Source organism: Lepisosteus platostomus, chromosome 12, assembly GCF_059453375.1.
Source record: "Lepisosteus platostomus isolate fLepPlt1 chromosome 12, fLepPlt1.hap1, whole genome shotgun sequence".
NCBI lineage: Eukaryota > Metazoa > Chordata > Actinopteri > Semionotiformes > Lepisosteidae > Lepisosteus > Lepisosteus platostomus.
Genome location: NC_142622.1, coordinates 22797187 through 22823291, shown reverse-complemented (window position 1 = coordinate 22823291; position 26105 = coordinate 22797187). Strand labels below are relative to the sequence as shown.

Genomic DNA, 26105 nt, shown 5'->3' with positions numbered 1-26105 from the left:
TAAGAGATCTAATTTCTGATGCTAGGACGTGTGTTAGAGGCGTACCAGAGGTTCTGATTAAAAATACAACTAAATAGTCAGAACTTAAGTATTTCAGGCCCAGTTTTGATCCACTGCAGAAGTGGGCTTGACAGATACCACACCCTGGATGAGATGCCAGTCCACCACAGGGCAAACAGACACAATCACACCCACACCAGGGCCAATTTTTCCAGAAGCCAACTAAACTACCAGTGTGTTTTTGGACTGTGGGAGGAAACTAGAGCACCTGGTGAAAGCTCACACAAACATGTAGGGAATATACACATTCCACACAGATAGCACCCCAGGTATGGAACTGAACTCAGGGCCCCAGCTAACCACTGTGTCACTATTCAGCCCTGACAGATACCCAGCAAGCCAAGTCAGCCATACTGAACTATGATTTATCCTCCCTTCTTACGTGGACCAAGGTTGCCTCCATTTGCGGCCCAACATTGCCATGCCAAGACCTGGCCATGATAAAGCCTGTAGCACCGCAAAACAGAGTCTGCCAGCTTCTTCAGGCTGTGGTGTCAATACCTGGCCTGTTGCAAGCCCAAATGACTGAAATAGTAGACTGAAACTGTTTACAAAGGTTCTGAAAATATCCTGCAAGTCCTGTCTTGCTGTGTTGGACATCCTGGGACAAAGCCGATCACTGATGCCCACTGATGATCATCTTATATGCACTGCAGTGTTCTACGGGGGTGAGATCTACATAATTCACCTGCATCATGACATCCTCAGTCCAAATGACATTCGACAAAAATGTGGTCACTGCTGCACACCTGCCACAACTTCAGAATCAAACCATTCCCTAGTTTATTTTGAATTTAGACGAATGGAAAAGTGTTTTACGGCTTGTGTTTTTAATGCCACTCAGTATTTAAAACAAAATTGACTATACTGCTAATCAAAAATGACCATTAACCATTAAAATCAAACATGTAACCTAACTGCCACACACAAACCTGTTGTCTGGGCAAGAGTGGGTGACATGAGGATGTGTAGATGTAATCACGGTCTTAACGCTGACCATTATAGAGGCAGATGTGGATGTTAAAACAAATCTTGCGCAATGTTATCATTTATTTTTATCTAAAATAATTAGTCATTGCTGATTTTATTTGATTTTTTTATCGATGGCATTTACAAGTGATATTTAAAAATTATTAGTCATTGTTGCACTAAAGGTTGCACTGCACGGTGAAATCCCTTTGAGATTTCACACCAACTAAAAAACACAACCACACACACCCCTCCCCCCCATACACTGAGAGCTCTAGAGTGACTCTGAGGTTACATCTGAAAGAATAAAAATAACTATTGTGTTATGATAAATTGTGAAATTAAATATGTTCATCAATAGTCGCCTTTTATCAGTTTCCGTTCATTTTACCTTTTCTACGTATTCAAACGGGCCTTCTACGTACCCTTCTTTTGTTTCATCACCGGGTCTGTTTCTCTGCTACACAATGTGAGAGCGGAAGTATTTTTTAGGCGCACTGGGAAACAGGTTGGAGTCTTGTTTACTAACAGAAAGTTGTCGCATTAATTAACAGTGGGGAGTAATACTGTTATACTTTTGTTTCAAGGTACGTAATTACATTTTAAGAACTTATGTACTCCAATGAGCACACTCGATTTGACAACGTGTAGCTGTCTGTTTAAGGTGTTTTGAAATGACAGTGTCCAGCACGTATACGTCTTTTCACTTCTGAATGGATTGAAAATTCAAAATATTAAAAAACTGTCTGCGACTACTTACACTTTTCCAATTCGAAGCGAGTAAACTGAACTGTTGTCTTCTGTATCAAAATACGGGTATGAGGCTCATGTTAGTTGTGAGTTGCAGAAGAACCCTAATATTTGATGTAACGTTTGCTCTCTCTTCCTGGCAAACACATCCAGTACAAACATTTGCATTTTTGGCATAGATCTTTTAAGTTTTATGTCACAAATCCACTTGCCATTTTCGTATTCAGTGTTAGTATTTTAGCTGCGCACAAAATACTAATACCGTAACACCAGTCTTGTGTTAAATTGCGTATTTTTACTTTTTTTTAACCATATCTTGATGTTAACTATATAAAACCTGTGAAGTCTGGCAATTAAAACATGACCATGACATGAAAACAAATGACCTGCAATCCCTCCTTTGAAAGGAAACGTAGGCGACACAGAGGCGTTGTGGTTAGTATCAGTCCAGGCCATTGTGTAGTCACATTTTTCAGTCTGTTTCTGTCGTAGACTCTTCAGCTCTTAGAATAAGCGTCTTTCTGGTGATGGCACGCTAAACAACAAGGGTCTCTCCCACTACAGCTAAATTAATTGACTTGAGGCAGGATTAAAATCACGATTAATCAACACACTAAAATATAAAGTTAATTGTCAATGAACACTTTAACACTTTAGTTTTTCAGAACCAGAAAACAATTAGTAGGTATCAAAGTTGGCTTAACACAACTTTAGAAGGTCTTGTTACAGTATTTTGTGCAAAGTAAAAATACCAAAATCAACAAAACTACAAGGCATATTTATAAATAACATCAACGTCTTTTCTCAAAAGTGCTGATAATACTAAAAACAGCAATAGTGGATTAATTCCAGGAATCCTCAGCAAAAGGTAGACAGATGTACAGTAATTTACTACCTGTGTCTTGCATGCATTTTTAAAAGTAAAATAAGGTGCTTTAATAACAAATTGAATAAATGTTTTTTGAGTGAATAATTCAATATAAGTTATCCATGTCAAGCTTACTCATGACAGGACTAGCATATTTTTATAAAATAAGCAGCCTCTGCTTCAGGGCACTATAGGTGAATTTGTGTTGATGTTTGAAGATTTACCAGGATAATACGGTCTCATCAACTTTCAAACCCTTTCACACTTTTAGACAAAATCAAAGCCTTGATCATGAGGGAACTAGTTTCCTAGAAGCACTCAATGTTTTGAGTGAGTAACAGCGGGTTAAAAAAGAACTGGGTTGATTTTATATTTTATAACAAACTGTGTGCTGTTGTTGCTTATTGTCCAGACCCATGTAAAAGGTTTATTAAACAGGAATTCCCAGATTTATCCAAGAGTAGCCTGAGGCCCAGGTTTATTAAACAAGAATTCTAAACACAACACTGAAGTAAAATCACTACATTTCAGGATTTATTATGAATTGTGGAAATCACTTTGAATCAGACAGTTAAATTGCAATTGAAAGCACCATTGAGTTTTTCAGTATTTTCCCACTGAGATTTATTGCTTTGTTTCAGTACTTTCTGGTGAACTGTTAAGAAACCTGTGGAAATTATTTTGAAATACTATCAGATATTTGCTTAAGAAGATGTCAGTATCTGCCCACTTGCACATTTTTCAGTTTTCTCTCCAGTACTGTGAAAGTAGTAGTGGTTTTGAGCCTGGATCATCCACAGTTTGTTTGCTGTAAGGTGAGACTTATAATAATTAATAATTGCTTACACTTATATAGTACTTTTCTGGACAATCCACTCAAAGCACTTTACAGGTAATGGGGACTCCCCTCCACCACCACCCCACCTGGATGATGTGACAGCAGCCATAGTGCTCCAGTACACTCACCACACACCAGCTCTCAGTGGGGAGGAGAACAGTGATGAAGCTATTTGATAGATTTGGATTATTAGGAGGCCATGACTGGTAAAGGCCAAGGGGAAGTTTTACCACTTATACCATTCAATGGAGAATCATAGACAACTCTTCTTCTCTCAACAGTGGGATATGATTTAGTGGTTTCAACAGTTATTAATAATAAAAAGTAATTCTGACTGTCCTGTTAGGCAGAATGGTGGAGTGATGTCCCTTTGTGTGCCAGGCTAGGCTCTGGCTCCTCCGAGATCATACCTTATCCAGGCCAATTGGGTTTGTGAGCATGCCATCGCCTTCCCCCTCCGCAGGCGGCTGGGCTGGGAGGGCAGCCAGCGTGGCACCATGGCGGATGAGGCGGGCAGTCTGCCCCTGCGGCGCCTGGAGGTGCCCATCCACAAGTTCATCAAGGTGGCCATCCCCACCGACCTGGAGCGCCTCAGGAAGCACCAGATCAACATTGAGAAGGTAAAGCGCAGCGGGATCTGTAGGGGAAAACCGCTAGATGCTGTTCCGAGCTCCTTGAAGAAGTGGACCCTTTTCTTATAATTGGGGCTTTTCTTTTTGACGTTTTTACAGTGGCATCGGTGCGGTGAGACCCTTCGAACCTGGTTTGGGATTAAGAGCAGTTCTCCAGGGCTTGCAGCCCAGCAGGTTGCTCTGATTATGTGGGGGAGGGCTACACTTGACTCATCTTTCTGTCACGTTTTGGGAAAAGAAATGAATTCATTGTGCAGCAACAGCCAGCTTTTGTGGACTGGCTTGGGAAAAAAAGGAAAGCTGTTGGGCAAAGTGGCTATCAGGTGGAGAGCTACGCTTGGATCGTTTATTTAGAAAAAACCAAACACTTCTACGATGGGAGGAAGTCCCAGACCATCCACATCTCTTCAGGCAGTTTTTGGAATTGCTAATGACCTGGTGGACAAAAATCCCTTCAGCCTGAGGAGCAGTGACGCCAGGAGAGGGGCGGGCGGGTGGGAGGATTAGAGCAGGGCATGGGGGCACGCAGGGCGGCACCTGTCACTGCCGGCAGGGGAGAGGGGATCACAGCGGGCACGGCCCTGGGCAGCCAACCTGCAGCAGGCTCTCCTCTTCCTGCATCTGCCAGCTGGACTGGGGCACGAGAACTGCTCTCCCATACCTGTGCTGGGAGAAAGGGAGCAGGATGGTGCCTCATCGTGCTGCAGTGGGGTGAAGTCAAATAAGTTCATTGTGGGAAGACCTCCTTAGTACTTAGGATTAGTTTCTTTTCCCTGGGATTTCCACTATTGATTTCTTCATTCTTGATAGTGAAGAATAAAGGAAGGTACTTTTTCCCTAAATGGAGCACTGTGTTTTGATCTGGCATAAGTGCTTGGTCAAAAGCAATGTAATATATCAGTAGCTCTCTTGATATATAACTAATGGGCAGATAGTTTCTTGGTTGTTTAAGCAGTGTTGCCTCTTGGAATACGACAGTACTGTCAGGTGAATTCTTAAAAATAGCAAGGAATATGCAGAAAGAGCCGCGATGTAAGAATACCAAGAACAGTGAAATATGGGGTAATGCCCTGCTTGAGTAATGATCATTTTTTGCTGTCAGCATGATTTAAAGTAACCTGTCTGTGAAGCAAGCTGGTGATTGGAATATTTAATTTCAACACGTGGCTGATTGCTCCAGAGAAATTAGAAAACGGACAAGTCACATCCAATGGAAGGCAGAGGGTCAGCTCCATGACCTACAATTGTCATATCCATCCGATCCATCTGCAGAGTTATGTTCTGACCGTAGTGACCACAGCATGAGAAATCCCAGGAAGAATTAGCCTATACGTCGATAGAATTGACTGGAACTTGCTTTCTGCATGACCTCAGTGGACTTGCTCGGAGGCTGTCATGTTGACAGTTGAGAATTGAAATCACTATCTTCTGTGGGTCAGAGAACAGCTGAGGTGGTGGCAGGGAGAGTAGTGGAAGGTTTTATCACCCGATAGAATTTTTTTAAACTTCAGCAGACCTGACGAAAGACAGAGGTGTGGAAACAGAGTTTGGATGAAGTGCATCAAGCTGACTTGTGTTGTTTAAGCCAGCTTGTGGGGGGTGGAAGTGTCATGATGTGGGGAGAAAACAGGAACGTCCCAGATGCAGATTGAGGGCAACTCTACTGCTCGGCGATACACTGACAACGTCCTCGAACCAGCAGGTTTCCAGATCCTGCAAGCCAATCCAGAAGAGTCGATTGTCCAGCGGGACAGCGCGAGATTGAACAGTGCCAGAGTTACAACGGAATAGCTTCAGGGGGAAAAAAAAGGTTGAGGTTTTGTTGTGGTCTACCTTATGGTCCAGAGCTGAGTCCAATAGAACATCTGTGGGATCGACTTACCCAGGCCAGTGCCAGGACACAATCATGACAGGCCAGCCTTCGCTAGTTGGACAGGAAGAGTGTTGAGACATCAGACTAGCGGTCAGTAAATTGATCATTTTCTTCAGAAGAACAGAACTTACTGGCACGAGAAAACAAGTTTGGTTTTCAATAGGCAGCGGATCATGCTTTGTAAGCAGCACTGTCATAATCAAAATATTCAGGAGCCATTTTTTAAATGAAAAATGAAGTCACACAGTTGCACATAGGTGGAGAGGAGCGCTCTTTTGTGACTGGAAAGCAAGAGAGAGCCTCTGCCCTGGCCCTGATCCGTGTTGCAGCACAGTGCTGCTGTGGCAGCTGTTGGAAACAGGGAGGGTGAGGCCAGCAGCAGGTGAGAGCTCCGCTGACGGAGGTAGCCGGTTCGAAGCTCTTCTGGGGTGTGGAAAGTTCAGCTGTGACCTCATCAGGGCCTGCGTGTGACTACTCGTCTGATCCTCCACCTGTCTGTTCATTCATTGCTTGGATTATCATCCGTGTGTAAAAAGTAAAAATAAGCAAGGCGGGTTTATTGGGCAGTTGTTCAGACTAATACTAGAGAGATGGGGTAGGAAAGAGCAAAAGCTTGCTTTATGGTGACACTTGTAGGCAAAGAATAATTAAGTACTCTTGTGATCTGGGATGGGTTAGAGGAGCACTGAAGAAAAAGCATCTGCTGAGATCTGTTGAATAAGGATCCCTAAGGGGTCCAGAAGAGTGTGCAGTACGGGCTTACTGTTTGATTTTTCAACCACTCTTTGTAAGAATGTCGTCATTGTGGAAAGGCTCTCCTGATTGGGGCGGTGTCTTTGTTTTCCTGAAGGCATTGCTGGAGTTTTCCTCAGTTAAAATGGGGATGCATACCAGATACAGTACTTTTTGGCTTCAGCTGCAGCACGTCCAGTAGCTAAAAAGAAACAATATGGTCCTGTGTTTAGAAACACGAAGAAACATACTTTGCTGGAGGAATTTATTTAGACGGAAACATATTTGAAGATGTCAGATGTTGAAAAATGGGTTTTTGCACACAATAATGTGCACCTTTATTAATCCACGGAAGTACGGTTTAACAACACAATATACTGTATCTATCTCCTATGTCCATTGATTCCCTGTTCTCTTTGTAGACAGCAATCTTATAGCTCCTGAACAGGTTTGATTCTAGCTGCATACAGTAGTTATAGTATGAGCTGACTGATCCAGAAACATCCCAGGCCAATGTTTGTAAGAATAGGGATGTTTTACCTGGCTAAATTCTGCTCTGGGTTTGAGCAAAATGTGTTACCTAACATTCTCTCTTAATTGAATAGGTGAAGCAATTTCTCACTTCTTCACCAGATCTTTGTTGTGCTTTGTTGTGGGGCTGCAAGACCACGATGGCTGTTGCATGTCACCCATGTGGGGGTTGAACATTAGATATGGAGGACGAGGGTCTTGTCCAATACATAAATATGTCTCCAGGATCCTGCGGGATGAAAAATGCTTTACACGTGCAATGTCTTTCACACCATTTTTGCTTTTGATTTCGGGCAGTTTGAATGCATGTGTGTGAGGATTTGGATAGAGCTACCACTTACAGAGTCTTTCTCTCGTCTTCTCCAGTACCAGCGCTGCCAGCAGTGGGACAGGCTGCACCAGGAACACATCAATGCCAGTCGCACTGTGCAGGTAGGGCTACTTTCTACTACTCTTCACACATACTTTCATCAGTACTGATGCCTTAGCAGCTACAGCTGTGACTACACTCTCACACACAACTACACGCACGTGCTTGCACAGGTGCGACAGTACTTGACTCACGGCGCTGAATATCGGCGTTTTTCTGCAAACCACAAGGAAACTGAGCCTTTGAGTGGGGGGATTCTTCCAGTTGGGCTTCGAAAAGACATGTTTTCCACAGGATGCAACCCAGACGGGTGTTTTTAGTGCATGCCCCTGTTGTCTTTACAAAGCTGTTTTTATTTTACCCAGTACACTCTGATGTCTAACTTACTCTGGGTCTAACGTATTCAGATATTGCCTGCCTCTTTAATTTTCAAACAGTAAAACACATTTATTTAATCTCACTGGAATTCTACATGATTAAATGAAAGCTTTCATATGTACATTTTTTTTGTTGCTCCTTTTTATCTAATTTTATTTGTTTTGCAAAATATGTTCCCATTGAAAGGGATTTGTTTTTAGCATACTTTGTATTCATATTATTTGGTTGAAATCCAGACTTTGATGAGACTATCCTCGGCTTGGATAATGAGCTTAATATGCTCAGAATGTTTTTTTTTATCATTCCAAGGTTAATTGCTGTTTCCAAAAGTGTTTATGGGATTAAAAATAAATAAAAAAAAATAGAAAAATAAAAATAACACATTAGGCATTCTTTGAGAGATTGATAGTCGTGTTCTTTAAGACCCCACAGCTTAGTCAAGTGGATGCCACACACAGCAATCCTGTTTTAATCAACAGACATGCAATTATCCTGTCCTGAATGAATGGCCGAAACCAGTGATTTGCATAATATAATTAATTTGTATTGTATCAGCTATTGTGCTCTGTAGGTAAAGGATTGGATAAAACAATCCTGGTGCTCAGGCTTGTGAGATCGCAGGCTGGCTCTTCCAAGTGATGGAGTGTGTGTTTCGGTGTGATTGTAAAAGGATTTTAATTTTTTATTGCTGTTTATTTAGAAATTTGCATTTAAGCAAATCTGCGAGACTTGATGTATTGTAATACCAGCTGATGTGACAGATGTAGTCCTGCTCCTTCCTGACTCCTAGCATATTGTATTTAATAATTCCGTATTTTATTTCTCCTGACATTATTTTCTTTTCTGTCTAACCTTCCTATTGAAAGCAAAATCTGCAAAGGTTTGTAGAGACTTACCTGCTGTGTTCTTTTAAAGGATTCGTTCTGTTGCTTGGAAAGCTGTGGCTATTGGAAAAAAAAATGAACTGCACAGAAAGCACATTTTAATACATCCTAGAAATTGCTCTTTAATTGTAATTTTTGATGTGTTTGTGCTTCAGAGATCCGCAAACAGAAGCAGAATGGATTACCTGACACCCATACCTGCACCTGCTGTGAATTATGGGTGTCAGCTTTTGGAAAAAAAATAGCAATTACTCTTACACTGTTACTCATAAACTGAAAAAAAGTCTCTTTGTTGAGGCTGATGTGTAAAATTCAGTAAAATCCCTGTCAAACCACAACTGAATGAATTGCCTTCTGGTTAATGCCATGAAACAATTAAAAAAGCAGACTATAGGATATATAGTTATAAGCTTAGAATTTAAATCAAATAATGTTATAGGATATAGTTAATAGCTTAGAATTTAAATCAAAGAATGTTATGTTAAAATTGTATAATGCACTGGTAAGGTCTCATTTAGAATAGTTTAAAATTTTGATCACCATGTTACAAATATTGCTGCTCTGGATACATTCCAGAGCTTAAGTCAGTATCCTACACAGACAGGCTGAATGAAATTAACCTTTATAGTCCTGAAGAGAGATGATTACAAGGGGACTTCGTACAAGTACTCAAAATCCTGAAAAAGCACTGGCAAAGTGAACCCATTGGACTTCAGAATCAGCAGTGAAACATGAACCAGAAGACTGAAGCGGAAAATACATAGAAGTGCATTTCATACTGACAACATGCGGCACACCTTTACACAAAGGCTTGTAGGAGTCTGGAATAAGCTACCCAGCCATGTCATTAAAACTGATGCCCTGGTTTCTTTTCAGAAATGTCATAATGAGATCATAGCACCATTAGGTGGATGAAATTGGATCAATTAGTAACTTACTAACAAATGGGCCAGATGGGCTACTTTTTTGTTTGTAACTGCTTTTAAGTGAATTCCTCTCTTAAGACTCAAAAACCCATGATTTAAGAAAATCAAGAACAGTGAAATATGTGGTAATGTCCTTCTTGAATAACAAAGATCACTTCTTTGTTGTCAGCATGATTAAAGGTAACTCTTTTCTTGGGCTTGATTCAGTGAACGCTTGCCATGGAGAAAGGCTATAAGTTCAGGATACCAGTCTTTCTTAAAAGCAGCACATTACTGATTTTAGATCATGGGTTGTTTTAACTCATGGGCTGTTTGAATGTGCCAATACGTGATATCTGACTGAGCTGGGTGCCAGTAAGGGGAACTTGGGGCTGCAGGGGTGAGGCAGACGGTTGACCGAGCTGAGAGCAATTGCCCTGGTAAAGTCAGGGCAAGGAGCTGGGAAGATTATGTGCGTTGTAGTGCAGATAGTGTATCCCAGAATCCTCAGCAGGAAGGTGCCCTCTGGCACTAGGCAGTGATGTCATCACCATTCGGATACCGAGAACTGCAGCCCGGGGATGAGGAACATGTGTCATGGAATGTTCAGTCCTTTCCCTCCCAGTCACACTCTTCCACTTTCTCTGCTTCTCTTTCTCTCTGCCCAGCCTCCCTCATGCAGTGACAGAGTTACGGAAGGCCACATACTGAACACATTAGAGCAGATCTAAAATTAAAAACGGTGAGCTCACCTACACGATGTTGCTGGATTCACAACAGTTATTGCTGCTTCCCCTCCCTCTTTCTCACCATTTCCACCAGTAAGCCCTGCAGTTTAGCCTCCTGTTAATGCTCATTTTTCTGTCTTGCTGACTGAGAAATATCATGCTCTGCATTTTACACAACTGCCACAAAGGAGGATGGGTCTCAGTCTTTACCTCACCACTACGACACTAGTGGGGTTTTGAGGAAATCAAGGAGGTGCATTTTGGTATTTTTGGTTAACAGTTTTACTCCAGTAAAGTTGTTAGAGTAGTTTTCTAATGCGTGGAAGATCTCTGCTTGTGGTAGCAAGCTTTGTACCTAAAACAGTCACAATGGAATTTTTATTTTTAATAGTGGTTAAACTCAAAGCCATAACAGCAAACAATAGTTTTCTCCATGGTGAAGGTAAAAACATTTCCTCACAGAAACAGTGGGTGTGCGGTTTCATTGAGGATTTTATCACTCAGTGACCCCAGACGTGGACTTGACCCCAGGTTTTGGGCTCTTGTTTGTGGGTGAAAGCTGTATTCTGGGGTCCATGTTGTTTGATTGCACCCCAAAAGGTGACGTAGAATCATAAATGCTACTGATTAAATTCGATGTTTGAAACATACCTTCAGTGCAAGCCCGAGGGACAACAGAAAGACATGATCCAGCAACGTAATCAGCTGATCAGATGAGCTTTACCTGAACTTTGCAGTACTAGGCAAGGGCAGCAGGAACTAGTGAATGCCATCCAATGTCAATATGTCATGTCTTGGACAGGCATAACCAATCAAAGGCATTTGAGTAGTTCTTGGAATTAACATTTACACTTTGTGTGTATAGTAGTGTGAGTTAAAAAGGTGAAAAATAGACAAATACTTCAGAAATAAAATGTTTCTGCTTTTTGGTTTTAAGCACAATGCTTGTTTAGAGTATGGCGTCATCATGTGGGCAACGCAGAGAGTAATGTCTTTGCAGCAAATGTGTAAAAACCAAATTTGCAGTATAAAATGTCTGTAAGCGTGAAATAAAATACCTGGAGAAGAATTAGTTAGGTTACAAAATAATACAAATTTTGAACCCTTTATATTTTGAATGTGTTGCCTCGACAGCTAGTACACATATGAAGGCACAAGAGGAATGCATGTAGAACTAGTGTTTACAGACCCCTGAGATTTCTGTGAGTTCACACTACAGTTTTCACTGTAGAATTGTGTAGAATTGATCTCCATCAAAGCCTTAACAATTGCTGATATGTAACAAGTCAAAATAGCACTGAATAAAACTTAACTAAGACACGCGAACCAGGGTTAAGGACTGCGTCTTTGTGAAAGTGAAAGTTTCATTTGCACGTGAATCAGAAGATCTGTGAGAGGGACAGATTTTTGGAACTCTGGTAAGATGGCTAAAAGAATTGTGTGCCAAAAGGTTTTCTTGCCAGTTATTTGGATTTATCTTTGTAGTTATTTTGGTTTTGCGTATTTATATATATTAAAGAAGTAGTGCAATTCTCCAGGACTAGCCAAACGATATTATCAATGTTTTTACAATTCTGGAATAATTCATTATACCTGTTTGATTTATATGCCCTAGAAACAAAGATAAGGATAAGTCGGTTAAACATAGTCTTACCCTTATCTGTCTCATAAACCATGTTGTTTAACTTGTCTGGCTACAATTTCAATTTAAGATGGTTTCGGAGGCAGAGAAGGTATACCTTGGTGATACAGTAGATGTACAGTTGGGGTGCAGATATTAGCTGTTTTAACCCAGGGTTCCTCCCTGTGGTCTTGCAGCCGGGTCTGCTCTGTGCTGTTCATCTGCTGATCAGCAGCCCATTCCAGGGAAAGACAGGCTGCTGTTCTGTGTGTGTATTTCTGCCTAGGTGCGTACAGACATAGAGACACAGGGAGAGCCAGCGAGACTGAAAGGGAGTGTTTTACCCGGTTTCTGCTGAAGTGCCCTTCTCCGGCCCCAGCTGAATTGAGCAGGAGACGGGGGGAGAGGTGGATAGAGGGAGAGAGGACTGGCAGCTCTTATCCTGCCTGTGTTCATCAAGAGGCCTCTCTGCACAGTGGGGTGCAATCTCCAAGGAGCCTCCGAGGACGTGTGCCACTCCGCCTGCCTGATTGTCACCGCTGTGGGCTTTCTGTTGACTTTGTTTTTGTTCATGTTAATATTTTTCGTTCTTTTTTCTGCCTTGGCTACGCTAAAGAAAGCAGATTCTTATTCCAAGAGGCTGCCCAGCTATAAACAATCACAGGGAAGCCCAAAGGGCATTTATATTGTCAATAAAAGGTGCTTTAATCTGTGTCCAAACAAAATAGTAAACAACTTCACTTTCAGATGCTTTGGGTGAAGAAAACTAGAATGTGCTGTTGTGTCACTATTTTTCAGAAGATGGCTAGAATCCAGATTTTTTTTTTATTTTCCTCTAAACAGAAAAGCCCGTTAGTTCTTCACGATACCACTTCAGAAGGTCCAGCAGTGCCAAATTCACCACACTCACGTAATGCTGTTGGTCACATAATGCCTGCACTGTAACCTAGGTCTTGTCCCACAAAATTATGGACTGTTCAGTTTCTCAGAGGTTTTGATCTCTATTCTTGATGGCTAGAACGTAATTAGAAATAAAATCCTGTTTATTGTACATAAGAACTACCTTTAGAGTGAGTGTTTTTAAAGAGCTCCAAAATTAGGGTTATTTTGCCTGCGCTAACGTGTCTCTGGGAGAGATGTTCTATTTCGTCAACCACAATACAGGAGATTATGTAGTTATGAAATAGAAAAGCCATTCACAAGAAAGACTCACCTTTCTTATACAGTACCCAGACTCTTCCTGTAACTTCTCATAGATTAAATATCTGCCACCTTCCAGTGCAGGTTAGGATTAGAGGCTAAATTTCACTCTAAATTTAAGAATCAGGCCGTCCCACCTCTGTTCTGAAATGAGAGGTTTTTTTTTTGTGAAACAAATAAACCTACTAAGAAAGAAATTGAGAGCCAGCTCAGAAAACAGGAGTCTGGCACTGTGGATCCAGCGTGATCATTACTGCTAAAAGATCAGATAAAAACTACAGGCTAGGATGTGTTCTGATCACAGAATCGCTGATTCCGAATAAAACATTAAAATAAATGATTTTCATCAAATCGCTAGTTTAACACTTCTTTGTTATTAAAGTGTCTACAACTGGAATCTATAATCATCTTGTACCTCTGCCGGCCCCTAGATTAAAACCACTTTCGTGTTTTTGTCATGGTAATTTTGAACCACAGTGGTTGTCTTAATGTGTGTAAATAAAAGTAAAACTGGGGGATATGGGCTTTTATGTAAACCGTATATAAAATTTTACATGTGTGGTTTTTTTTTGTCAGGCTTGGACCAGTCACACTCACAGAATAACAGTCCAGTGTTTCTCTCTCCAAAGAAGTGTTTTTTGTTTCTGTTTTTGATTTTTGTTCTGATGCCCTTCTTTTTTGTGTGTGTTCTGTGCAGATTTCGGGGTGATAGCGCTATCACCTCTGCGATCGTGCAGAGATATGTGGTTAGATAGCATTGTAGGCGGGAGGCTGGCTGTGCTCTGGGCCTGGGCTCATGCACCGATGCTCTGGTGTCAGTTGGGTGACGGTTAGTATTTGACATTAGGCAGCCCATCGGAGGAGGATCTGAGATATTTTTGGTCACCACCTACCTCTTTGGTAACGATAGCACATCTGCAGTTAGCGTCCTAAAGAGGAGTCACCCTGCCGTGTGAAGCCTTATTAAGTTAATCAGAATAAAACAACCCCTGCTGTTTTTGTGTTTTTCTCCCACAGTGTGATGTTACATGTGAGGTGCTGCTTTTTTTGGGCTCAAGTCTTCACCTCCTCTTAAAGAACCTGCTTTTCAACTTAACCTTTTTTAAAATGCTGTTTTGTACATGTATTTTTCCTGTCTTTAACGGCTCTGAAGTAACTCAAATAGGTCAGTCTGATCTGTTGGAGAAATTTGGTTTCGTTTGTTTTTTTTCTCATCTGCTGTGTCTTCTAAAATCTCATAAATGTGTTCCCCACTGTTTTCTTTCTCTCCCCAATAGAGTAGGCTGCATCACACTGGTACATAAAGTAACGCTAAAATGAAATGCATTTATTCTGCTTCAGACTGGCTCCAGCAAAGAACCCTTTACTAAACAAAGTGTATTTCAAGGATACTGGAAACAGCAGGCTGTGATGTATGAAATGTTCTAATGGAAGCTTTTTTTAATGATTCATTTTACCGACATAAGCGTAGCAGTGCAGTAGCAGTGTCACAAAGGATATAGCAGAGAGATCAAGCCTTTGAAGCTCTGTAGGAGCGCTTGGGCATGGCTGAATTTACCCCCTTGCAGGACTGGCTCCTTAACGAGAGCTGTAATGCCCTGCCTTGTGTTTTTATGTCTCTGGCCCTCTGCCGTCACTCACTGCGACGTTTCTGTGCATCTTCTCTGCTTCCTTGGTAGAGTTATACATTACACATGGTTGCAGTTGTCCAGTATGGACTGGACTGCCCTGAAGAGAGTGAGAAGTGACAAACGTAGTCGCAGAGGATTGAGAGTTGATACCATGTAGTAAAGCTTCAGGGAGCCAGTCAGTACAGCCAGTGGAGTACTTGCTGTAGCTCTCATCCTTAGGACAGATCTCTTTTGCCTCATCTTGTTTTTCACATCCTACTATGGAAGCCAGCTTGAGATTGTGCGGTGTTTGGGTTTTTAAAATACTTTTAGAACTACTGTCTGTCTTTGCTAAACCCCCACGATTTGGAAATAGCCAACAGTGTGATTCCTACAGTTTGTTGGCTCCCAGCTATAAATCCCTTATCTGCACACAGGAGCGAATGAGGAAGTGCAGGCAGACTCCTTCGAACCCCCCTTTGAGTTATTTCATCCACTCAGTCACAGCCAGCTAGTGACATGACACAGGTTCGAACCCGTGATCATAAACATTCATTCTGTGCTTGGGCCCAACTCCAATCCTACAGGGACAGAATCCAGCAGGTTTTCTTCTTTGTCTCTTTAAATCATCATTAGCTGAAGACCTTTGGAAAGTGTTTAGTTTGTCCATGATTAGCTCAATTAGACCATTAAGCACAGACATTGAATAAAAACCATCAGACTTTCTGACTCCCCAGGACTGGTATAGAACATTTTTACCTAGCTGCCTTGTATCTCTGCTAACTGGACAGTAAACCAGACTTTAACAGCTTAATCGTATTATCCTGTGTGTTTATTCAGAAGAAATTAATATTCTCTTCAACACATGGGAGGTAAGGTACATCTGCTGATAAGTCCGTAGCCTCTGACCCTAAAGCCTGTTTCACTCAGACATGCTGTGTGAGGCTGATTCATTGATTTAAAACCCTTTGCTCTCTGGGGCAAACACATGGAATGTGTCAGCTCCTTTTCAAAACTAGCCTGGAGGATGACTATGCTTAATGCAGCTCATCTCAGTACAGCATTTGCAAGCTCATTCTCAAAGCCCAAATAGCTGTTATGAGACAAGATTTCTACCTTACTCCTCCTTCCTGTAAGTGTAACTAACAGCCCCAGTAATGGGACTGCTGTGGTTTTTACGTGACCAACAGAGACTATTTGCTTTTTTTTATGGATCACCAAAACAGGTGTGGAATTAAAGATTGAGGAACGGTAGGCATCTCCAAACCCACTTTTGAATCCCTCATGCACTCAAGTCACAATCAGCTAGTGACATGACACAGGTTCGAACCCGTGATCATAGAGTTCAGTCTGTGCTTGGGCCCAGCTCTTATCCACGAGGGGACAGAATCCCGCAGGATTTCTTCTTTGCCTCTTTAAATCATCATTAGCTGAAGACCTTTGAAGAGCTCAAATACTGCAGCTGTTTTTTAAGCTTTTCAATGGTAGGGTTATGTAGTAGGATTTCTCCCACAAATAATGGGACTACTGCAGTTTTTTCATGGCCAGCATAGGCTGCTTCTTCTGTCTTGCTGCTGGTGTAATCAGTAATGTTTGTCCAGACCTTTCTTTATAAAGAAATAAAAGAAATAATAATAAAGAAAACTTAATTATTAAGAAAATTAAGAAATTAAGAAATTAAAATTATTAAGAAAACTGGCAGCCCTACTCATGACCCGCGATGGATGTGCCCTTGTCTTGCAGCAGTTGCGTGCCAACATACGCGAGATGGAGAAGCTGTGCGCGCGCGTGCGGAGCGAGGACGCCAGGGCACTGGACAGGCTGGTGCGGCCCACGCGGGAGCAGGCCTCCGTCGCCGCCGGCGACTTCCTGCGGCTCCACTCCGAGACCGCCGCGCCGACAGGCGTCCAGCCCCCGGGCCCCGAGAGTCCCCCGGCTCCCAGTCTCTCCCGCTCGCTCACCGCACTAGGTACGTGCCGCCATCACGGGCACGCCTCCTGCCGCTCCGAGTGGCGTAGTAAATGAGTTCGCACCCACGCGGACCCAGCTGCCTGCTGGGATTTCCGTTCAAGGGGCTAATTTGTACTTCACATCCACGCCTTCTGCTGGCCTTCGTGTCAAGTCTTCCCACCAGGTTTCTCTCTCCCTCTGGCAGGCAGTTTCTCTGGCGGCGAGGAGAGCAGCATTCCCCTCCAAACTCAGACCCAGCTGCCCCTGCCAGAGATACCCCGAGACCAGAACGCTGCAGAGTCCTGGGAGACGCTGGAGGAGGTAACCAGGACAGCATGTCTATACAGTACTTACCGCTGTATAGCCCAGCAGAACAACACCTCGTGCTTTCAGATTTACACACCCAGATACAGAAGGGAGAGAAATGCTCACCTACTATCAGTGCAGGCGAAAGCCTTCGTTTGAAACCTGCAGCTCTGGATGTTAAGGAGTTGTCTTCATTAGCATGAGTAAATTGTGCCTGTCATTCTATTTTTAGGTGAACTTTGAATGTTCCTCACTTTCTTTTTTTCATTTTTTGTAGGACTTGTTAGAGCTAAATGGCCTTGTGAATGAGTTTGCTGAGCTGGTCCATGTGAGTATCGATCACCTTTACAGTTCGTAATAGACCCCTCGGCTCATCTTTGTTTTCAAAAAAACATGTCCTGGAAGCAGACGGAAATCATCGAGATGTATGGAGAAGCTATTTGACAGAGAACATAAAGGACACATGACAGGTGACAAACGGAGGGAGACCAGTCAGCCCATCTCTCTCGCACAGCTGCTGGTAGTTTATTGATCCACAAACCTCATCAAGTTGTTTGTTAGAGGTTACCAGTGAATCAGAATGATAGTAGCAAGACATGATAAGGTATTCAGTGTTGAAGTAAAAACGATAACCAAAAAGTAATGAACACCTCTATCTGCACAAGAATTCCACATATATGAAGACACAAGGCACTACAGAATTCATTAGTTTATATTTTCTGTTGCTTTACCATCTAGGTGCCTCAGGCCACATACAGTATTGTGAAAAACAAATCTCGATCTGTTCTCACACCTGTAAACCCCATTTTAACCCCTGAGCTCTGCTGCTCTAGAAGACGTGTCCCCAAAAAGAAAAGCTTAGAGGTACAAGGGAAGCACAAGTTATACATGTATCAACTGCTGGATATTTAAAATATTAGTAGGAAGTTATAGACGGATTCCTCAGCCCGACTGCTGTGTGCACTGAGACTGTGAAGGCAGCTCACACTTCGTCTCTGATTTAATTGCAGAAATAACAGATTACAGTCTGAAAATTCCACATTACTCCCCTGGTTAACTCCTTTGTAGACCTGGGTCTCCCATGTTAAATGTAGAGAGGTTAGATGTATTCAGGGTATTGTGAGGAGCAGTGTCCTTTGGGGTTTGTATTGATTGACAGACGGGGGTGGAGGCTGTGTGGAAAAGGGGGGACTGTGTGCTGTACACTCGGGGGGACTAAGGCAGCTCTTCTTCACTCACACACTCATACTACCACAGCAAACCCAGTCTGGGAACAGTGAATTACATTTTCATGATGATACTTTAGTTGGGTAAGCAGTGCTTAGAAAAGGCTAGCTTTCTTTCTTTCCTCTCTGTCCACGAAGTGAAGAAGACAACTAAAACACGGCTGATTTGGTTGCATACATTTGGACTTTTTTCATTTTCAGGGCTAGATATCAAGCGCCTGTATTCTCATTTTCACAGACTTGCTAAATTTCTATCTGTTTATTCCAAATACTCAAATAACACAGGGAAGCTATGAAGTGGCACACAAGCATTACAGGATACAAATTTGAAACTACTTTAGCCAGCCTGACTGACGCTGCTGCATTTTGTAACAGTCCGTTCTCGCTTTCTGAAACAAGGGAGAAACTCGCTTGCTGGAAAGGGCTTTGTGATTAAGACCCGAAGTGAGTTAAAAGGCTTGGTTCCTTTGCGTGGCTGCACAGCTAGTGCCTGGTTGCTTGCAGTTGTGAATTCAGTCCTCGGGCTGATTGAGACTCGGATGGGCAAAACTACTGCTCATCACAGCCTCAAGGGATTAGGTGTAGTTAAGTGCTGATTAAATTGTGTGGACCTGCTCTGTATGAGCAGGTCTCCTCACTGTTTAACAGGTAGGGCCTAAACATCTATGCAAAGAAAAGTTGTACAGGAAAGACAGTCAACTGCTCTGCCACACTGTTGTGCTTCTAAAGTTACCGTGTCATCATGATTTTATGGAGCAGAGACGGAATAGACATGCTGCATAACAGGCCCTGTGAGTTCTTCTTTGGAACATCCTGCGTGAACCTCCGCTGATATTGTCTCTCTTGGTGGCTGGGTTGGTGTTGTCTTTAGTTCTCACCACAGGCCTGAGTAAACACTGCAGTCCTGCAGGTTCAAACAACATATTGCCATTGAACCCCTTGAAAGCTGAAATAAGCCAGCACATTTTTAAGATCAGCACAGTGCAAAAACACATTACATTTTATTCCATACAAATGCGTAACTCCTGATTTTTCAGTCAATAAAGATATAAATTCCTATATCAATATGAATATAAATGAATGAGAAGAGCAACCCGTTACATGATGTGGCTTAGGGGAATGTCCTACACTGACAGGCTGTGCTTTGAACAGAGGAGAGGTTCCTGATACAAGTATAAATCCTCAAAGGCGTTTGCCAGCGGAAACCTCCGGAATGAACAAAGAAGTGCAAATTAGAGGACACAAGTGAAAACTACATGAAAGTGCATTTCAAACTCAGAACTTCTTCGGGCTGTGGGAGTCTGTAACGAGCTAGCCATGTTGCTGTAGCCGATATCTGGGCTTCTCTCAAGAAATGACTGGATGAGATCCTTGGATCTATCAGCTAATAACTACCGGGCTAGATGGGCTAAACGTTACTCCTTGTGGTTCCTACTTTCTTCTGATTATGCAATTATATACAACTAATTGAACAAGCAAATACTTACAGTTCAGCTCTGTGTCTTGAACTGTACCTAATTGCATGATCTAGAGTAACTGTATATTCTAGCTTGATCTGAGGAGCTGCCTGTTGTATGCTTATAGAGAAGGACAGTGAGTGTGGATTTGTGACATCTTAACCCTGCTTCCTGGTCTAAGCACCCACACTGCCAGCACCCCTTGGCCACAGCGCCTCCAGCTGGTGCTGAGTGGATAGTGGGTTTAAGAGCTGCTTCTCATGAAGGTGGGAGGTACGAGGGGCTCCCACTGGCACTCCCCAGTCGCAGACTTGAGAGACAGCTGCTGCTTTCTGAATATTTTATAAGCGCCCTGCACTGCCATGTAAACCCAGCTCCCTTCACCTAGTCGTGCAACCTGTAATTGAAGAAAAATAAGAATAAAGAATGCGGAATGCATCTTGGTACACACTTTTCCTTCTTTTACCAGTCTGTTATCTGGAAAAGCTTTTAAATACTTGCCCCCACCTGCCTGCCTCTAAATGTATTGAAATCAAAACATGCACACAGTAAGAAAAACATCCTAAAATTATTGAGGAATAAAGCAACAGGGTGAGAAGGCAGCAATAAGGTCGGTACGGCGGTGTTAATAAAGTGCCATTAGGAGCTGTAGCAGCTACATTGACTAGCAGATGAAAGTGGCTGCCGAGTCCCTGATTATGGGGTATTAAATTTGTGTGTATTGGCTTACCGCTGCTTCCCAGCAGGGCTGCTCACACATAATTCCATCGCATCTCAGTCCCAACAGGAGAAGATTGACAGCATTGAAGACCATGTCAACACTGCCGCTGCGAACGTTCAAGAAGGATCCCGGAGCCTGGGGCAGGTAGGGAAGAGCGCCTGCTGAGGAATCGATGGCTCTCTGCCTGCCAGCAATCTGCAGTGTTTACCCCATTGATCCGCCTCCTGCAATACTGAGGGAACCGGCAATTAACGGAATAAGGGAAGTGGGGACAAACCTGCAGTCGGGCGGGGGGAGAGAGAGAGAGAGCGAGCGAGGGAGTGGGGTGGGGGTGGGGGATGCAAAAGAGGAGTGAAATAAGGAAATCGATCTCTGTTTGGATGGTCTCTCGCAGCGAGTCAATGTGAGACAATATTCCGAGAGTAGAAAAAGAACATTTAAGCCCACGCTGCTATGAAATAGCCTTTAATAAATGGCTTTGTTTGTTTTTGAAGTGTGTTCTGAAATTTTTAAAAAAACTCCAGGACGTCCAGCAAGAAATGCTAATACTAATAATGAAAGTAAAAGTATTTTTACTATTTTGGGCTGCCTGCTCTGCGTCTGTTCTGTGTTGTTCCTTGTGAGGCAGGGATGGCCAACTAGACAAACCCCTCTTGATGTGGAGGGCCAGAGCAGTGCTTTATTGCCCTCAGCAGTGCTTTGATGGCCATTGCTTATATCTGTGAGTTCTCCAGCCAGTCACTACGGCATCTTGAGTGGTTTTATGTGTATTCCAAACCCAACAACACTGTTATACGGGCGAAACACTGATAAAAACAGGTTTGTGCCTTGGTGTTTAAAATCACTGCCATATTCCCAAACTGCTTTCATTTATTCAATAACCAAACCAAAGCAAGAGCTCTCAAATCTAATTCTATTAAACAACCTGTTATTTGTCCTTTCCTCGATGAAGTGAAGAGTTTGTAATTGCAGTGTTTTTTAAATGAGTTAAGGAAGTTACCTTTTGCAGATATTTTATTGAAGAAAATATTTTCAAATTTTGGTCAAAGTCTTTCTTCACAGCATTAAATTCACAGGACAGCTAATCATTCATAAATGTTACCAATTAACAACTGAGCGATATTCCTTAAGAATATGAACTAACAGTACCTTTGATTTAATTGCTATGTTTAAAAGTATTCGTAAAAATGTTCACCCCCCTTTCAGGAAAAAGGTTTCCTATTTTCCTAAAGTACAAATGCTTGTAAAAAAACATTTTACTAATAAAGCTGTATTGTTTTTATTACTGAGAACAAAACTGCTTGTCTAACTGTATGGAACTCATAGGAAGAGGAAACTCTCTACTCATTTTCTATATTATGAGATGGGAATGACCTTTATGTGACTGTTTTTTGTAATATTGTACCGTCACTTTCTTGCCGTTTTATACCACAAGTAGGAGTTTTCTAATTTATATAATATTGCGAGCTTCTTTTTTATGTCATATTTTCATGATGTAGGTGATTTGGATAATCTTTCTTTACATTCAGTGCCTTGTAAACATATTCACCTCCTTCCAATGATCAGGTTTCATGTGTTACTTAAAATGTCCACTTTAAAATAATTGCATACATCACTCGTAATTCAACAAAAAGGGAAGGGAGTGAATACTTTTCCATGGCACTGTACAGAATGATTAGTCAAATCACTTGCTTCATGCAAATAGGAAGCACCACGTTTTCTCAAGATCAACGAACAATAGTATCAATTTAAAAAAGTACAACAACAAAACATATTTTTATGAACACATTTTATATATTTTTATTTTTCTCAAAAACATACTAAAGAATATAGAAGAATAGCAAAAAAAATATAAAGAGAACCACTTCTACTTATTGTACAAATTAGGCAGTACAATATTATAAAGAATAGTAGTTTAAATAATATTATTAATAATAATAATAATTATTAAATGTTGTTCCCATCTCATAATATAGAGGAGCATTTATGTGGAAAAAACTGTACTGCACTGAAACATATAGTGTTTCCTCTTCACTGTAGAGTCATGGCATCCTTACAGATAGAAAAGCTGGTTTTATTTTCCGTAATAAAATCACTACAGCTGTAATGTCTTTCTTTCTCACCACTCTGGCGGCTGTCACAAGCTTACTGTGGAGAGAGTAAATTCACCTCCAGTTACGTTTAATAACTTGTTTACCTTCTTGATTGGTTAAGCAGGGGTTAGCCATGGCTGGGTAGGGGAAATGCCTTAAGTGTTAATTTAGCAGGCCTTTATTTTCTCTTTACAATACAGAAATTGGCTGCCTGCCCACCAGTCTGCCTTGTTCTCCTGGCTGGAGTGAACCTGGTGCAGCCCAGAGATTATAGAAGCCATTACAGCTATTTCCTCAGGACAATCATCTCCAAAGTGTTTTTAGTGGCACATTTTTTCTTCAGTTTTCCACAAGCTTTTTTCACTCCTACCTAAAAAACAAAACAAAATTGCTCTACTGTATTATATCTAAAAAGAAACAAAAAAAAAGCTTGTGGTTGTCAGAACACCTTTACTACCTTGTCTTTAGAATTTGCTTTGCATTTCAAAGACGTTGCATAGTGGCCTACTGTCGTACTCCTTGGTAAAAAACAGATTAAACAGTAATAGAGCTACAGCAGAGTCATAGTATAGAATAGAGAGATGGATTACACAGACATGTGGTGGTTTAATGTATTTTTCAGCTTTGATGATTGGAGGGAGGTGAGAAACTAGAATTACCCAGCACCTCCACCCCCACCTCTGGCAAAATGTCATAAGACCTGACCAAAAGACGTTCTTATTCACCTTGGTCAGCAATGACAAAGTGATGATGTGCTGGCTGCCCATTTCTGTACTCCTCATTCTTGAGATCGTGAAGCTATGTACTGTACCACAGTACAGTATTCTTGTGATCATGAAGCTATGCACTGTACCACAAGCTGCCGGCAAGTTCTCAGGGTGCTCTGTCAACAGAAAACTCCCGATTCTTGGGCGCAAATGGGGCTAGAACGCTCCAGTAGTGAAGACGTGGTGGGGGGTGGGGTCAGAAGCGCTCTGGAGGTGAGCAGGAGGATTGTGTGGCGGGCCGACAGCAACGTCTGGAGGAGGTGTGTGGTTTTGTGTTTTTGTTTTTCTGGGTCAGCGTTAAGGGCGGCACAGCTAGGGAGGTGAAATGGCAACTCAGGATTTCAGAGAAGAAAAAGTAACAACCGCGGAATCAGTCTTTTGTTTTAAAAGAACAATGCTGTGTAATCTCTGGTATTCTTAATGTAGACATATTACAGTATATAATAAAAAAACGTTATCTATATAACACCTTCAAAAGTAGCTTCTGAAAATGCTTTACAGTAAGAAGGAACAATGATAGGAGACGACATCATTAGCACAATTAAAAACAAGAGTTTAGCAAGAGAAGGCCCTGGCACCCATAGAGAATAAGCAAGCTTGGGGGGACAAACTGGAGACCAGAGAGACAATTGAAGGTTGCGAGCTGGCGAGTAGGAAGATAATAAATCAAACACATACAGAGGTGCTAAGCCATACAGAGCCTTGTAGGAGTACATGAGGATTTTGAAGTCCACACGAAAACCTTATAGGAAGCCAGGATAGCTGCAAGGATTCCAGGACAAGAGTAATGTGATCACTTGCATGTGACCTGGTCAGGATTGAACATTGAGGATTGGTTGCTGAAATTTGTGGACATACTGAGGTTTGTTCAGTGTGGATTTAGATACCCCAGCGAATAGGGTGTTGGAGAATCAATTCTAGAGAAGATGCAGTCAAGAGAAGCTATAGTCAGAGACATCAGAGGAATGTCGATATTTCTGAAATGGAAGAATGATGTACATGCACAGTTACTCACAACTGGATCATTGGTTGAGATCAGCCCTTTTCCCAGCAGATTTTTTACATTTAGTGTCCGTTTGTTATAAACAGCTCTTCACCTGGGATAATTGCTGTATTGATCTAGTTAAGGTTTAACGGGACCAGTTAATAAGTTCTCCACAGCCTTTAGCTGCTGAGGGGTTAAGCAGACCTCTGGGGTCTGGAATTAAAAAGCCCTGATTTAGATTTTGTTCAGCAAAATGAAGAGCTTATACTAAAGCTATAGGACTGTGCTTGGACTGTCCCTCTCAGTGCTGGCCAGGCCTCTGACAGTGTCTGTGGTGTGACCTGAACTACAGGTTACAGAGTAGGTATTCAGATATTCTAAATCTCAAAGATATTGACAAAGTCTTAAGGGGATGTTATACTGTACAATCCCAGGTTGGAGGAGCTGAACCTTTTAGTTTTGAACAGAGAAGACAAGGGGACCCGTAGCAACTATTCAGAATCCTTAAAACCATTGACAAAGTCCAACAAGCGGATTTCTTTAGAATGAACAGTGAAACGCGAATGAGAGGACACAAGTGGAAACTACTTGGAAGTGTATTTAAAGCTCAGAATAGGAAGCACTTCTTTACACAGAGGGTGGTGGGAGTGTGAAACAAGCTACTCAACCTTGTTGTTGAAGCCAATATCCTGGTTTCTTTCAAGAAATCTCTGGATGAGACCCTCAGGTCAATTAGGAATTAACTAACAAATAAGCCATATGGGCTGAATGGTCTTTCTTATGTTCTTATGTAACATCACATTTAAAGCAATTAAGAGCACAACCTGGTCCAATCCCTCACAGATGTTGATGAGTGCAGTTTCTTAAAATTCTACTGCTGTTTTCATTTATGATAGCAGAATGTCTGTTAAGACCTAAATAAAGAAGGTTGTAATTTGGAAAAAAAAGCAATTAAATGCACAGGGTGAGTGAAAAAATATGCTCTCGCTTTGTAGGCAAGTGTCGTTAATTAATTTGTCTGTAAACAGCAGTTTAAAAGTGTTGACTTCAGAAGATATCGGAGATCAGAGGAGTGTCAGAAGTTGGCAGCCCCTTAGAAAGTGTTTGATGAACGCCATCTTCTATCTTACCAGGTGCAATTATAGTAACACTAGGAGGATGTTCATGAGTCATTTAAAGTTTGGAGGTTTTAAATTAAATTTGTGAAAACAGCCAGTTCTGTATTAAGGTTTGAATTTTGATGTTCATTCTATTTTTATGGGAGCTGTGAGCTGCTTTTTAAATAAGAGACGTTGAGACGTGGTATTTCTTAATGTCGGCAAAATGCCCTTCCACCACGTTTCGGACTGGCCATCAGTGAGTTCAGTTCAAAGACAAAGATCAATATAGGCAGAATTGTAGATCTTTACATCTGAACCAGTTTTGGTAACATTTCACAAAAGGTGTTATTTCAATGTTATTATGAAATACAATTTCCTGTGGAGTTAATATGAAACATATTTGAAGTCAAGCTATATTAATAGGCTATTCATATCCGCCATTTCTAATGAAATAGGATTGAAATAGAACAGATGGATGTTGTAAAGTTTTGCCCATACTGCTTTCACAAATTGTTAGTTTCACTTGCTGTTTCACACACATATGTAAATGG

The 26105-nt window shown here is 41.7% G+C and overlaps 1 protein-coding gene across 8 annotated transcripts in view; it reads left to right on the top strand.

Annotated features, from left to right (window-relative positions):
- Positions 1-1479: 1479 nt before the first annotated feature.
- Positions 1480-26105, top strand: part of stx17 (syntaxin 17) — a 31689-nt gene continuing 7063 nt past the window's right edge. For 2 of the 8 annotated variants that reach the window (XR_015925715.1, XM_088601419.1), the window contains exons 1-7: positions 1480-1616; positions 3949-4105; positions 7620-7685; positions 16693-16918; positions 17105-17220; positions 17483-17533; positions 20667-20753. Coding sequence is in view for 6 of the 8 variants with exons in the window: in XM_088601419.1 (XP_088457545.1) it covers positions 3983-4105; positions 7620-7685; positions 16693-16918; positions 17105-17220; positions 17483-17533; positions 20667-20753 (669 nt within the window). In the remaining 2 variants the exon portion in view is untranslated. Of the gene's footprint in view, positions 1617-3392; positions 3463-3831; positions 4106-7619; positions 7686-16692; positions 16919-17104; positions 17221-17482; positions 17534-20666; positions 20754-22902; positions 23940-26105 lie in introns of those variants that run through there. The other 6 variants (XR_015925716.1, XM_088601424.1, XM_088601421.1 and 3 more) reach the window with 6 other exon arrangements.